Consider the following 12,122-nt stretch of genomic DNA (forward strand, 5'->3'; position numbering starts at 1 on the left):
TACAAACATTTTTAAAGGATAATGTTAAATTCACTTGAAGAAAAAATTATGAACTGTCCTTCAAATATGAACATTGATTTATCAATAGGATGACCCCTTATTCCAGTACACATTTCTATTCAGTGTATGTCTCTGCTTCTTAGGTATATTTCTTGGAAGCAAGAGATTGCTAAGTTTTTTTTTTTCCTTATCTAATCTCTAACTCTCTTTCATTTTGTTGGATTGTAAGATTTAATATATGCTTTGCACCATTCGTAGTTCTAGTATTTTTTAAAAGGGATGTTTTGAATTTTTATTCTTTGGATTGGCACTTTGGGTGATTTTTTTCATTATTGGGAAAGGGTGGATTTTATGCTTCTCCAGTCATGCTTTCTACTGGTCTTCATAGCTAATAGAACACATTTTCAAGGCAAGTGGCCAAAGCTAAGGGTCTTAATCTTTGACTATATGACAAAATGATAATTATGATCTTGGCTTTATTAGCACACTTACACAAGTTGAGCCAACTGGCTAGAGATAACTTTGTTAAAACTACCATAAATTCAATGAAGGCAATAGCACATTTCTTCTATGGCTGAATTTTGGGAGAGGAAAGACTAAACATTATTCTTTCATGACTTGTTATTCTCAACTGACATTTCCTTGATAGTCTGTGGAAGGGCTTCTTAACCTTGGAGTCCATTAATTTAAAGAAATTGTAACTATGCTTCAATATAATTGTTTCCTTTTGTAATCCTATGTATTTTATTTCATGAATTTAAAAATGTTATTTTGAGAAGGGTCTATAGGCCTCATCAGATTGCTCAAGGGGCTTACAATACACAATAAAGGGTAGTTCTAGCCTAGAGAATGGACTTTTTAGAGCATATTGATTTAGTTTTTTAGATCTGAAAAGAAAAATCATGTATGTTTATTTTTCTTTCCTTTTCAACACCTATTCAATTTACAAACCAAGTAATCAGACACAAAAGAAATAAAAAAAAAACACCACCACCACATACACACAATGATGTAGGTTTGTAATGATGACCTAAATATGAGTAGGTCCAGCTCATGCGGTCCATGACTTTAAACCACACTTTAAAGTCTCTTGTCTCAGGAATCACAAGCTTAGTCATCTTTCACTTTCCTTTTTGCAGTGTGTGACTGAGACCATTCTGCACCATGCTTTACTCTTTTCAGGCTGCTGCTGTTACATCTTCTGAACTGCCCTGCAGTGGGGCATGGGAAACTTTCACCAATTATCCCATCTGCTATCTAGTAAATATTACATGATTACACTCTCATCTGAAGAGGACCCAGAAAATGAAATAGGTCTTTAGAAAAGAAGAGAGTTCTTCACAATTCATGAGAGACTGAGGGGCAGTGCTGATCACTTATGTTTTCAGACAGTATAAACCTGAAAGCTAAACTAAGAAACTAGCACTACATCTGTAGGGAAGACAAAATTTTATTGACTGTACTTAAATTTATGTTGACTCAAAAGCAACAGTTAAATTAGGAATAAGTTTCATCTACAAGGTAATAATTTAACATACTATCATATGGAAAGAGATTTTAAAAGAAAATAACATTTAGCTATTGGCTAAGAGGAAAAATATAGTGAGAGGAGGAACTTTGATAAATATGTGTCAAAAAGATCCATTCCTCTGTTATTCCAGAAGAGAATGAGTTTCTTAATCCTCTTTTAAAATACTCATAATTTCTTACCACATTTAAAAAATATTCAAGGCTTACTTGATGATACTCTCTGGGATATGAACACATTCCATTGGGATCAGCTCACTGAGCTCCGATAAGGTGCTGACATATTGTATTTTACTGCTGAATTTTGAACTGTCAAAAAAAGAGAGAGAGAAAAAAAAAGACATATGTCATGGGCTGTTGCTCCATCTCCTTGACCCATCACTTACTCTCCAAAAACTAATCTTGAAAATTATGTTGAATTCATCAAATTTCACTTGGTCCACAAAATTTATATTTATTACACCTACATTCATCAATGTCGAACTTTCTACCACCTCATACAAATATGAAAAGGATACAAATATTTTTCAAAACAAATACTCTGAAAATTTCTTACTTCACTTCTTGAAAATTTAGAATACTACGAAATCAAATGAAAATGAATAAAAGGAGAAAGAAAACACTCTTGGGCCACTTTTAAAAATTCTAATGTTAAGAAATGACATTAGATATGGTTTCAACATGAAACTCTTCTGATCTCATTTCTTTCTAATAATCAATTAACTTCATTTTAATTAGAAATCTGTGTACAGAAAAAGCTACAGAAGTTATACTTTATTTTAAAATCATTCTACCTTTTGGAAAGACTATTAGCAAGTCACACTATATTTAAAATGATGATGCAAGTCCTAATGTGAATTTGTAGGGTATATCTGGTAAATAACTTTTTCTCTCTGGGTTTCATTTTCCTCATCTGTAAAATTAAGGAGTTGGATTAAATTATCCCAATTGTACTTTCTAACTCTGATATTCTCTCTTTCCTTGGTTCTATCTTCAACACGTGGGAAAAGAAAATTCCCCTCTCCCAGTAAAAGACCAGTAAGACCCAAGAATTCATTTCCAGAAGAGTTAAAAAACCTTTTGTGCCCAAAGTGGCTTCTTGTAAAAAAAAAAAAAAGCCATTTTCTTTTGTCACTTTTCCATATATGCCAAGCATTCTCTAAATAAAGGGGTTTTTAATCTGGGGTCCATAAACTTGCTTTTAAACATATTTTTTCAAGCTTTTATTTTGATTTTTTTTCTGAGTTATACATGTACTATCATGCAAAACATATTTCCATATTATTCATTTTGATAAGTGAATAATCTCATAAAACCAAAACTCCAAAACATAGGCCCTAATAAACAAGTAATTAAATCATATGTTTTAAACATGTTTTTATAACTGTACCTCAATGCAATCGACTTCCTTTGTAGTACAATTTTTTTATGAATTTAAAAGCATAATTCTGAGAAGGGGTCCATGACACACAAAAAATGTTAAGAAACCATGCTTCTAGACCAGCTTACTAATGATAAGGTTAGTACATTCCTTATTTGTTATTTATTTATTTTTTGGTAAAAATGAAAACCCAAACCCAACCTTGTGCCTATTCTTCTGAAAAACTGCTAAAACTCTTTTTTTTAAAGTCTCTATTCATTTTCTCTTCTTATTTTCTGCTTTTACAGATTTCAAATGACCATCCTGAAAGGGTCAAAGTTCAAACTAATAGTCTAACAATTAGAATTAAATTGCACATATCTCTAAGTAACTAAAAATGATTGTTCAATTTTCATTTCAAGTTGGATCAGGATCCAAAGTAACTTTTTGGTTTCATCTTAAAAGGCAATCCCACACTGCAAGGGAAACTGGGAACTACTATATATCATATTGCCTGTTTCAGTGTCCTGGGCAAGGACATTCATCTTTTCCTTGTGCTCAACTGCTTTGTATTATTTGTCCTTTACATCAAGATGATTTTTTTCTTTTTTTTTTCTAAATAATTTTTATTTTTTAGAAAAGTTATCATGGTTACATAATTCATGTTCTTACTTTCCCCTTCACTCCTCAACTTCCTGACCTCCCCCCCCCCCCGTCCCCCACCAATAGCCGGTGCGCATTTCCCCTGGTTTTAACATGTGTCATCGATCAAGACTTATTTCCAAATTGTTGATAGTTGTTGCATTGTTATGGTAGTTTCGGGTCTACGTCCCCAATCATGTCTGCCTCAACCCGTGTGTTCAAGCAATTGCTTTTCTTCTATGTTTCCTCTCCTATAGTTCTTCCTCTGAATGTGGGTAGGGTTCTAAGATGATTTTAAGACATAGATCTCAAAAGATTTGTATAGACTTTATGATAAGGGAGTATGGCAGCCTCCTAGATGAGAATTTCACCTAAACCCAAAGTGGATGCTTCAGAGAGCAGACTCCAGCAGAGACTGAAGGTCCTACTTAGCAGTGTTTATTTGTAAGTGGTCCAATCGAACAGAATCCAGCAATATCTCCTGGATATTGAGATCAACAATAATGAGACTAGTGCAATGACATCTCTAAAAGACATCAGTAGCCCTACAGTGATAGAGGCATGCGGTGTCTCTCCATCTTTAGTCCTGGACACACATGTTATAATGTGTTCGTGTTCATCCCACTGATGGTGGGTTTCTGGATATATTTGTGGCAAAGCAGTGTTGTTGTTATTTTTCTCACTAAACCAATTCATTAAATGCCCTTGTTTTCAACTGTGTCCTCTACCGGACTTAAAATTAAATATGGGGTGAGGGCTCATTAGCTACTGTTTAGGAATAAGAACCCATAGAATAACTTGAACTTGGATTAGCATTTCATTATGGGGACCAGATCTGTAAGTTGCAAGGTCCTAGACACCTTAGAATAAACACTTGATAATTATCAAAGCACTCATACAGTATATAATAATTTCAATGATAAAATTTTTATCGAGGTCATAGTCTGCCATGAAACTTCAGGTTTCATTTTCCTGTATCTATTTCCTGTGTGACTATCTATATCCATGAGGTTACAGATCCCTTTGGGTTGGAGTTATCTAGTTTGGGCAGTGGATAACAAACTAGAATGAGATTTAGTTAACAGCTATAAAGGTTCATTCAGCTTTCATACATACACACTATCGTAATTCTTTATCACAATTCTTTAGTGAGTGTGGATGGAACCATGTTGTGTCCTATCCTTTCTTCAAAGTAATTTACACCAAATTTTCATAAAGTTTAAAATCTGATCATAAAATTACAAAATTAAGATTGGAAAAGAAACTCAAAAATAATGTACTCCAACCTTGTAATTTTGTGGCTTAAAGAAATTGTCCTAGGTCACACACTAGTCATTGACTGCCCAATCAACCCATTGATCTTCTGACAACTAGTCCAAGAGGGCCACTTCTAACATACTTATTACTACTTTCTGGATATTCTTTTGCTTAAGAGAGCTATAACAGTTTCTCCTTATTCTGAGAAGAAAAGTAAGTTTTGGCTAGACTGGTTCTTGCTATCATTCCCCCAACTGCTAGGGTACATTTGGGAATAGGAGAGCTTAGAGGGGAAAGCAGATTTGGAACTTCAATTTTGAGGGAAAAAAGAGGAGGGTTCACTTTCTAAGTTGTTTCCCAAGTCATGTTATCATGCCTAAGTTTTTCTTTGCCTTTGAAATAGGAATGAAGTCAGGAGAATATCTTTATCTTCCAGTTTTCTGAGGATGAGAAGTCATATGAATTTTGTTCATCCTGCCACTTGCCTTCATTTGTTTGTTTTTAATTTGGAATGGATCAAGGTAGAAAAGGCAGCCCTGCTTTTAAAGGGCTACAAACAGGTTTAGTTGGTTCCTACTGCTCTTTCATTTTCCCTACCTCTCCTCTAATTATTAGAAAAACCCTAAAATGTGGTTTTATTAAGACAAAGAGTATCCTGTGGGAGGTGAGGTTGGGGGTGGGATATTTATCTGATAGACATTTTGTTTTCTTTTTACAAAAAGTACCAGGGTGGTATTTCCACACAGTCAGTATCTTTATTGCTTCTTTCAGGGGGTTTCTAGCAGTGGACCTTTGGAGAGGTATGAAATGGCTCCTGGGGGATCTTGTTAAGTTTTGAAGGCCTTGAACATTGGGTAAAGATAGAAAAGAGCTTGTGTGTAGGGAAGAATCAGGGCTTATGGGACCATATAAAGAGAGCTGGAAAAGGCTCCATAAGTTATCTACTACTACCCTCTCATTTTATAGATTAGCAAATTGGCTAAGACAAGTCAGTTACCCAAAGTCACATAGCTAGTAAGTTGTAAAGTCAGTATTTAAACCCAGATGCTCTGCCACAAAACCCCATATTCTTTCCATTGCACCACACTCATAATCAAGAGAGGAAAGTAAGAACAATCAGATTTCAACCACCAGATTATTTGCAAACATCACTCATATATGTCCATATCTCTCCTCTGACACTACCACCCACCTGGGATAAGCCTTTATCACCACATGCCTGGAAAATTTCAATAATTTTTTGTCTGGCCTCCCTATCTCAAATCTCTCCCTACTCAAATCCATCCTTTACTTAGCCATCAAAATGATTTTCTCAAAGTGCAGATCAAATTATGTTTCTTTCCTATTCAATAAACTCCAGGGGTTCCATATGATCTCTAGGAACAAATTTAAAATCTTGGCTTTTAAAGCCCTTTATAATTTCCCCCTTCCCACCTTAACTTTCTTCATACAGTTAATTTTCCTCCATATTCTCTACAGTCCAGTTACTTTGACCTACTTGATATTCCTCAGACAAGACCCTCCATCTCCTAACTCCATGCATTTTCACTGCCTATCCCCCTTGCATTGATTTCTTTACGAGCTGCCTCTCTACCTCTTGTCTTTCTTCAAGTCTCAGCTAAAATTCCATCTTCTGCAAGAATGCTTTCCTTGTCCCCCTTAATGCTAGCATTTCCCTTTTGGGATTATTTCAAATCACCCTGTATATATCATCCCATTTGTATGTAATCTCACTGTCTCACTAGGAGAGCAGTAGAAGAATATTAGAAGGGCAGCTGGGTAGCTCTGTGGATTGAGAGCCAGGCCTAGAGACAGGAAATCCTAGGTAGGTTCAAATCTGGCCTCAGACACTTCCTAGCTGTGTGACCCTGGGCAAGTCACTTAACCCCCATTGCCTAGCCCTTACCACTCTTCTGCCCTCGAACTGATACCCAGTATTGATTCCAAGATGAAAGGTAAGGGTTTAAAAAAAAAAGCAATAAAGGGCTAATAATGAAGATTAAATTTAAAACTATGTTGTGTGTACATTTATTTTATCCTGGAGAGCTAATTTTTAAATATTTATCAAGATACCCCTGAACAACTGTCCATTTATTGTTCCTATTAGCCTATTCTGCAGCCTGATGAGGGGATTATTTGAGTCTTATGTTATCAGATGAGTCTCAGAAAAATGGAGGAAATAATTAGTTATTCTTAAATTATTCTCAGAGGGGCCCTTATGAATAGGCAAAAATAAAAAGATTGAAGTATGTGTGCATAAGTATATGTTACATATGCAAGTCTCTCTATATATAATTTATATTTTTTTCCTTGACTTGCTCATTAAGGTTTTAATATGTATGTATTCTAAGACTTTGAAGAAAAAGGAATAAAAACTCTACCTTATAAAAGGCCGTGTGACTGCGAGGATTGTTCTGATGAACCAAGATGGATGAACAATGATGAATGACTTCAAATTCTTCCTTAACCTATTTTGAAAGAAGGGGGGGAAAATCATTTCTCTCCCTTTGTCTTTTTCTTTTCCTTTAGAGGAAAACATCATTCCATCCCATAGAAAATATTATGCAAACTATGGGGCTTTTAAAATCAGAATTATAGGGAAAAGTATGCACACAGGAGGACATTTAATAAAGGAGTTAACAGTGGAGACGGAGGAGAAGGGAGTTCAACAGGAAAGAAACATTCTCACATACCTTCTGTCAATCATCTGATAACATTTTTTCATCCAGCCTAGTCCAGGCATCTTCCTTCTTGGGGTTGCTCCATTCAAGTAGACAATCATATAATCTTCAGCTACCATCAGCTCCAAAGTACTTATTACATATCTAATCAAAGGGAAAGAGAATTTAAAAATAATTTTTCTATGTAAAATTTCAACCATATTTACAAATTACCATTTTATTTAAGCAAAACTATATGACATGCTTAGCCTAATTATCTAGTATTCTATTTAAAGGCCTTCTAAAATATGACACAAAAAGCTTTAGAAAAATAATAAAATAAAACCAAAGTATGGCTACCTTGCTAATGTCATCTTATAGAAAATGAGTGTTTATTATTAATTACTATTGTCATAAATTTTTATTATTATCCATATTATCCATTATCTATTACTAGCAATGCTAGTAAGATTTGGTTATAAACTTGACTTCAAAAATATGCACATTCAAAATAAAGAAAAAAATTTCAAAATTCAAAAATAATTCAAAATAAGATAGTCTAATTAAAGAGAAATTAAGATTTATTATCAGTGGCTAAGAAAAAGAAATTCTGGAAGAAAAATTATGCTCATGCTAAAAAAAAATGTTGTTGCAGATCTTCCTTATTCTGGTAAAAATGTTTAAAGGTTTTAAATCAATTCTGTTCCAAGAAAAGCTTCCTAAAATGACCTAGGTCTATGAGTAGTTCACCTTGACAGATTCCTCTGATATTTTATCAGATCTTTTAAGAATCCCCAAATCACTTCCTCAAATTCAGGGCATCCCATCTATCATTAGGAGTTCACAGACATTCATTCAAAGCACTTTGTCACAGTGTTCACAAGCATCACTCACAGGAAAAGATTTTCCATGACATAGTGGTAATCAGCCCGACTGCTGTCTGGCAGAAAACAGGCCGCAAACACAATGATGGCATTTAGACCGTCCCCATAGTATCCTGGGGGACAAACAAAAAGACATTTGTAACTGAAGGAAAAAAAACAAACCCTTAACAAGATAAAAATGAACAGAAAGGAGGCTGAGGTAGTTCTAGTATGAATGTATATACATACATCTATACTGGGCTTTGAAAGTTTGAGAACCACTTTTCAGAGACTACTTTTGGTTTTTGTTTAGTCATTTTCTGTCATGTCCAACACTTTTTTACCCTATTGGGGTTTTCTTGGAAAAAATATTGGAGTGGTTTGCCATTTCCTTCTCCAGCTCATTTTACATATGAGGAAACTGAGGCAAATAGGGTTAAGTGACTGGCCCAGGGTCACACAGCTAGTAAGTGTCTGAGGCTGAATTTGAATTTAGGAAGAGGAATCTTCCTGATTCATCTCCAGCTCTCTCCACCGTACTACCTAGCTGCCCTCAAGATGTGAACCCTGGTATTACGGATGAAAGGCATTTTTATCTCTGTTTTAGAGATTGGGAAACCAAGGATCAGAGAGACTGTGACTTGATTGTGGTCCCATGGATTTAACTCCTATGTTTCATACTGCAGGACTAAGAGCAAATGATTTAATATCTCCATGCTTCACACTCCTCTAAGATTTATCTAAGGCATAGTTAGAGGTGTTCTGATCTCTACTGATGGAAGGAATCCACCTGGCAATGCAGTCCCAGATCACTGACAGACTGACAGATGAGACCTTTGATTTCATCAGTGGAGAGAATGCTTTCATGGAGAAGGAAACTTTCTCTCTCCCACTGGAGACCAGCACCTTCTCTGACACTCAAGAATCTTAGAAAGTTGCCCAACTTCCATCCAGGATTTCCTATCCTGGCTAACTAACCCACAACCTCTCCCATAAACCCATGTCTGTACAAATAAACATATAGAGCAAGATAGATACACTTAAGTAGGACATGAAGGGATAAACTTTTAGGAAGGAATAGGAACAAAACATGGTGGAGAGAATGGTTAAAAAAGGAACAAAGCAACTAGCAATTTTTTCTTTGTAAAGTCAAGGAAAAAGGCTTCCATTTCTATCATATTAATAGGGTGCATTTAGATTCATAAACATTTTCCCCACAATATTCTTGTGAGGCTCATAGAATAAGCATCGTCATCTGTACCTGACAGATGAAGAAACTGAGCTTCCAAGAGGTAACTTACCCATGGTTTTATAGCTAGTGTTAGAACCAGGATTTATACCCAGGTTTCATGACTCCAACTCCAGCATTCTTTCCTCTACAGCATGTGGCTTTTCCCCTATCATCTTTGCCTTTTTTATTCTACTGCACATGAGCTAAGTTGAAGGGGAAACTTGGAAGATAAAATGTGAAAGAATTCAATTCCCACTTATTTAAGTTACAGATCATTTGTGATCTATGAACAAAGACAACTTTTATTTTGGCTTCATTGGGAATCCTCAAGATGAATCCCTCAGTAAAGAATATGTGAGATATTCTGATCCATTCATTAATAAACATGGGCTTAAGTACCTCGTCCATTAAAGGAATAACAGTGGGCTTAATGAGGGACTGAATGAACATGGCCTGACTTTCTTTTACACTGGGGTTTTATGAGCTTTTATGTTTCTGGGAAAATGAGGATTGGCTAAAGACAAATGGATGATATTAAGAGTAATGAAAGGAAAAACAAAACAAAACAAAAAAGGAATAGTAAGGGGGTAGCAATGGGTTGAGAGTAATCCTGATAATTGAGTCAACACAAATTTTCTAGACCAGATTGAATTTTGGTGGGCCCACAGATTCTCTGAAATTGATTTGTGAGGGTTGTTTTTGTTATGAATTTGTGATTGCATTCATGTACGAAGTTTCAAGTGTGGAAATTTTTTTTGCCTATTTAGATTGCCAACTCATCTATAACTTTAGGCCTGAGAAAATTGCTTGGGGGCAATGAGAGACTAAGGGACTTGCTTATGATCCCATAAACTAGTACCTCTCAGAGACATGATTCAGTTTTTCTGACTCCAAGGTTGCCATTACACTATACTCTCTTATAAGACTTAGAAGAACAAATTTCAGAGAAGGGACCAACTTCTGGGCATAATAAAGGCAAAGGTAGGCCAATATACTCTAATTCATGCTTTTTCTCAGAATTTGGTGCTAAGTCTTGGCCAATATCTATCCATGTTGGAAGCTAGGAAATTGGGAGTTTCATACTAGGTCGTATTTATCATGAAGGGGATTCAAGTTGCACTTCTGCTTTTAAATGGATTTGTTAAAGAATTCCAAGATTTGTCATCAGCCCCAGCTTGGAAATAAAGCATGCTGGTAGATAAATGACAATTGAGTTATTAAATGAAGCTATTTTCATAGTCCTTTGAGTGGTTTTAGAGGCCACGCTCCCAAGCCTGATCTTACTGTTCCCTAGAAAATCAATCTACTTCATTTCCTCAAAGCTCACAAATGTGTAGGATGAGGATTTGTGCACTTAAAGGTGGGTATGGGATCAGGAGAAAGAGTAGGAGGAGAGTGCTTGGTAGAAGGCACTTTTGATTCAGAAATGATTTCAGAAAAATACCATAAAAAGACCAATCCATGGTTAGTGTGTCCCTATTAGTAGAATGGCTTTTTAAGAACAGGTACTACTTCCTCTTTGTCTTTCTATCCCCAGTACCCAGCACAAATGGATTAGCTTGAAAATATATTGAAAGATAAGTATAAGTTCTTTGTCCATTTTGATCCTGCCCACTTTGGCAGTTTCTACCCATCAGCCAGGAAGGTAAGGTCAAAGTTAGTAAAAGTGATATTTATGATAGAGGATTGTCACAGCTTTTTTCTTTATTCTATATTAATTCACTTTATACTTATAATGCCATATATACTTATTGCTTCTTTCCTTAGAATATGTTACATGGGAGCAAGGATTGTTTTATACATTTTACTATATCCTCCATACCAAGCATGATGCCTGGCACATAAGACATGTTTAATAAATACTTGTTGATTGATTCTACCATGGTTGCAGACTTTTTTTTAACAATACAAACTTTATCAGGTTTATAGCTAAAATAAAATGAAGAAAAGATTTGTAGAAGGAAGATGTTTTAAAGAAATATGTGCCCTACATGCTAAACTAATTTCTTCAAATTATTTTTAGTAAAATTCTTTCCTGAGGCAAAAGTTGCCAAAGACATCTTTACCTAAGACCCTCTATCTCCAACTTTAAAAACACAAAGATTATAATTCATCTTAGTTATATACTTCAATGTTCTCTTTATAAAATGGCTGTGTGTGATTTACCCCAAATTATATGACTGAAAGAATTCTTATTGCTCTCTTAATAAATAAAATGTTCTCTTGTCTATTTTTAGTCATTTCAGTTGTGTCTAAATCAGTGACTACATTTGGAGTTTTCTAGGCAAAGATACTGGATTGATTTGCCATTTCTTTCTCCAACTCATTTTATGCAGGAAGAAAGAGGTAAATAGGGTTACATGACTTACCCAAGGCCACAAAAGGTAATAAATGTCTGAGACCAGATTTGAACTCAGAAGATGAGTTTTGCTGACTTCAGATCTAGTACTCTGTCTATCCGGTGCACCACCTAGCTGCCCAATATGTTCTCTAGAAAGGGTTATTGACATTTATAAATGAAGATGAATTCTTTCATATATATATATACATATATGTATATATATATATATATATATATATAT

At 35.1% G+C, this 12,122-nt stretch overlaps 1 protein-coding gene across 1 annotated transcript in view; it reads right to left on the reverse strand.

Annotated features, from left to right (window-relative positions):
- PRUNE2 (prune homolog 2 with BCH domain) overlaps positions 1-12,122 on the reverse strand; it is a 236,748-nt gene that overhangs the window by 5,918 nt on the left and 218,708 nt on the right. Inside the window, exons 13-16 of the mRNA XM_044677989.1 lie at positions 8,341-8,443; positions 7,480-7,611; positions 7,168-7,254; positions 1,738-1,836 (exon numbers count right to left, since the gene is read on the reverse strand). Of these exons, the coding sequence (XP_044533924.1) occupies positions 1,738-1,836; positions 7,168-7,254; positions 7,480-7,611; positions 8,341-8,443 (421 nt within the window). The remainder of the gene's footprint in view (positions 1-1,737; positions 1,837-7,167; positions 7,255-7,479; positions 7,612-8,340; positions 8,444-12,122) is intronic.

Source organism: Gracilinanus agilis, chromosome 1 (assembly GCF_016433145.1).
Source record: "Gracilinanus agilis isolate LMUSP501 chromosome 1, AgileGrace, whole genome shotgun sequence".
NCBI lineage: Eukaryota > Metazoa > Chordata > Mammalia > Didelphimorphia > Didelphidae > Gracilinanus > Gracilinanus agilis.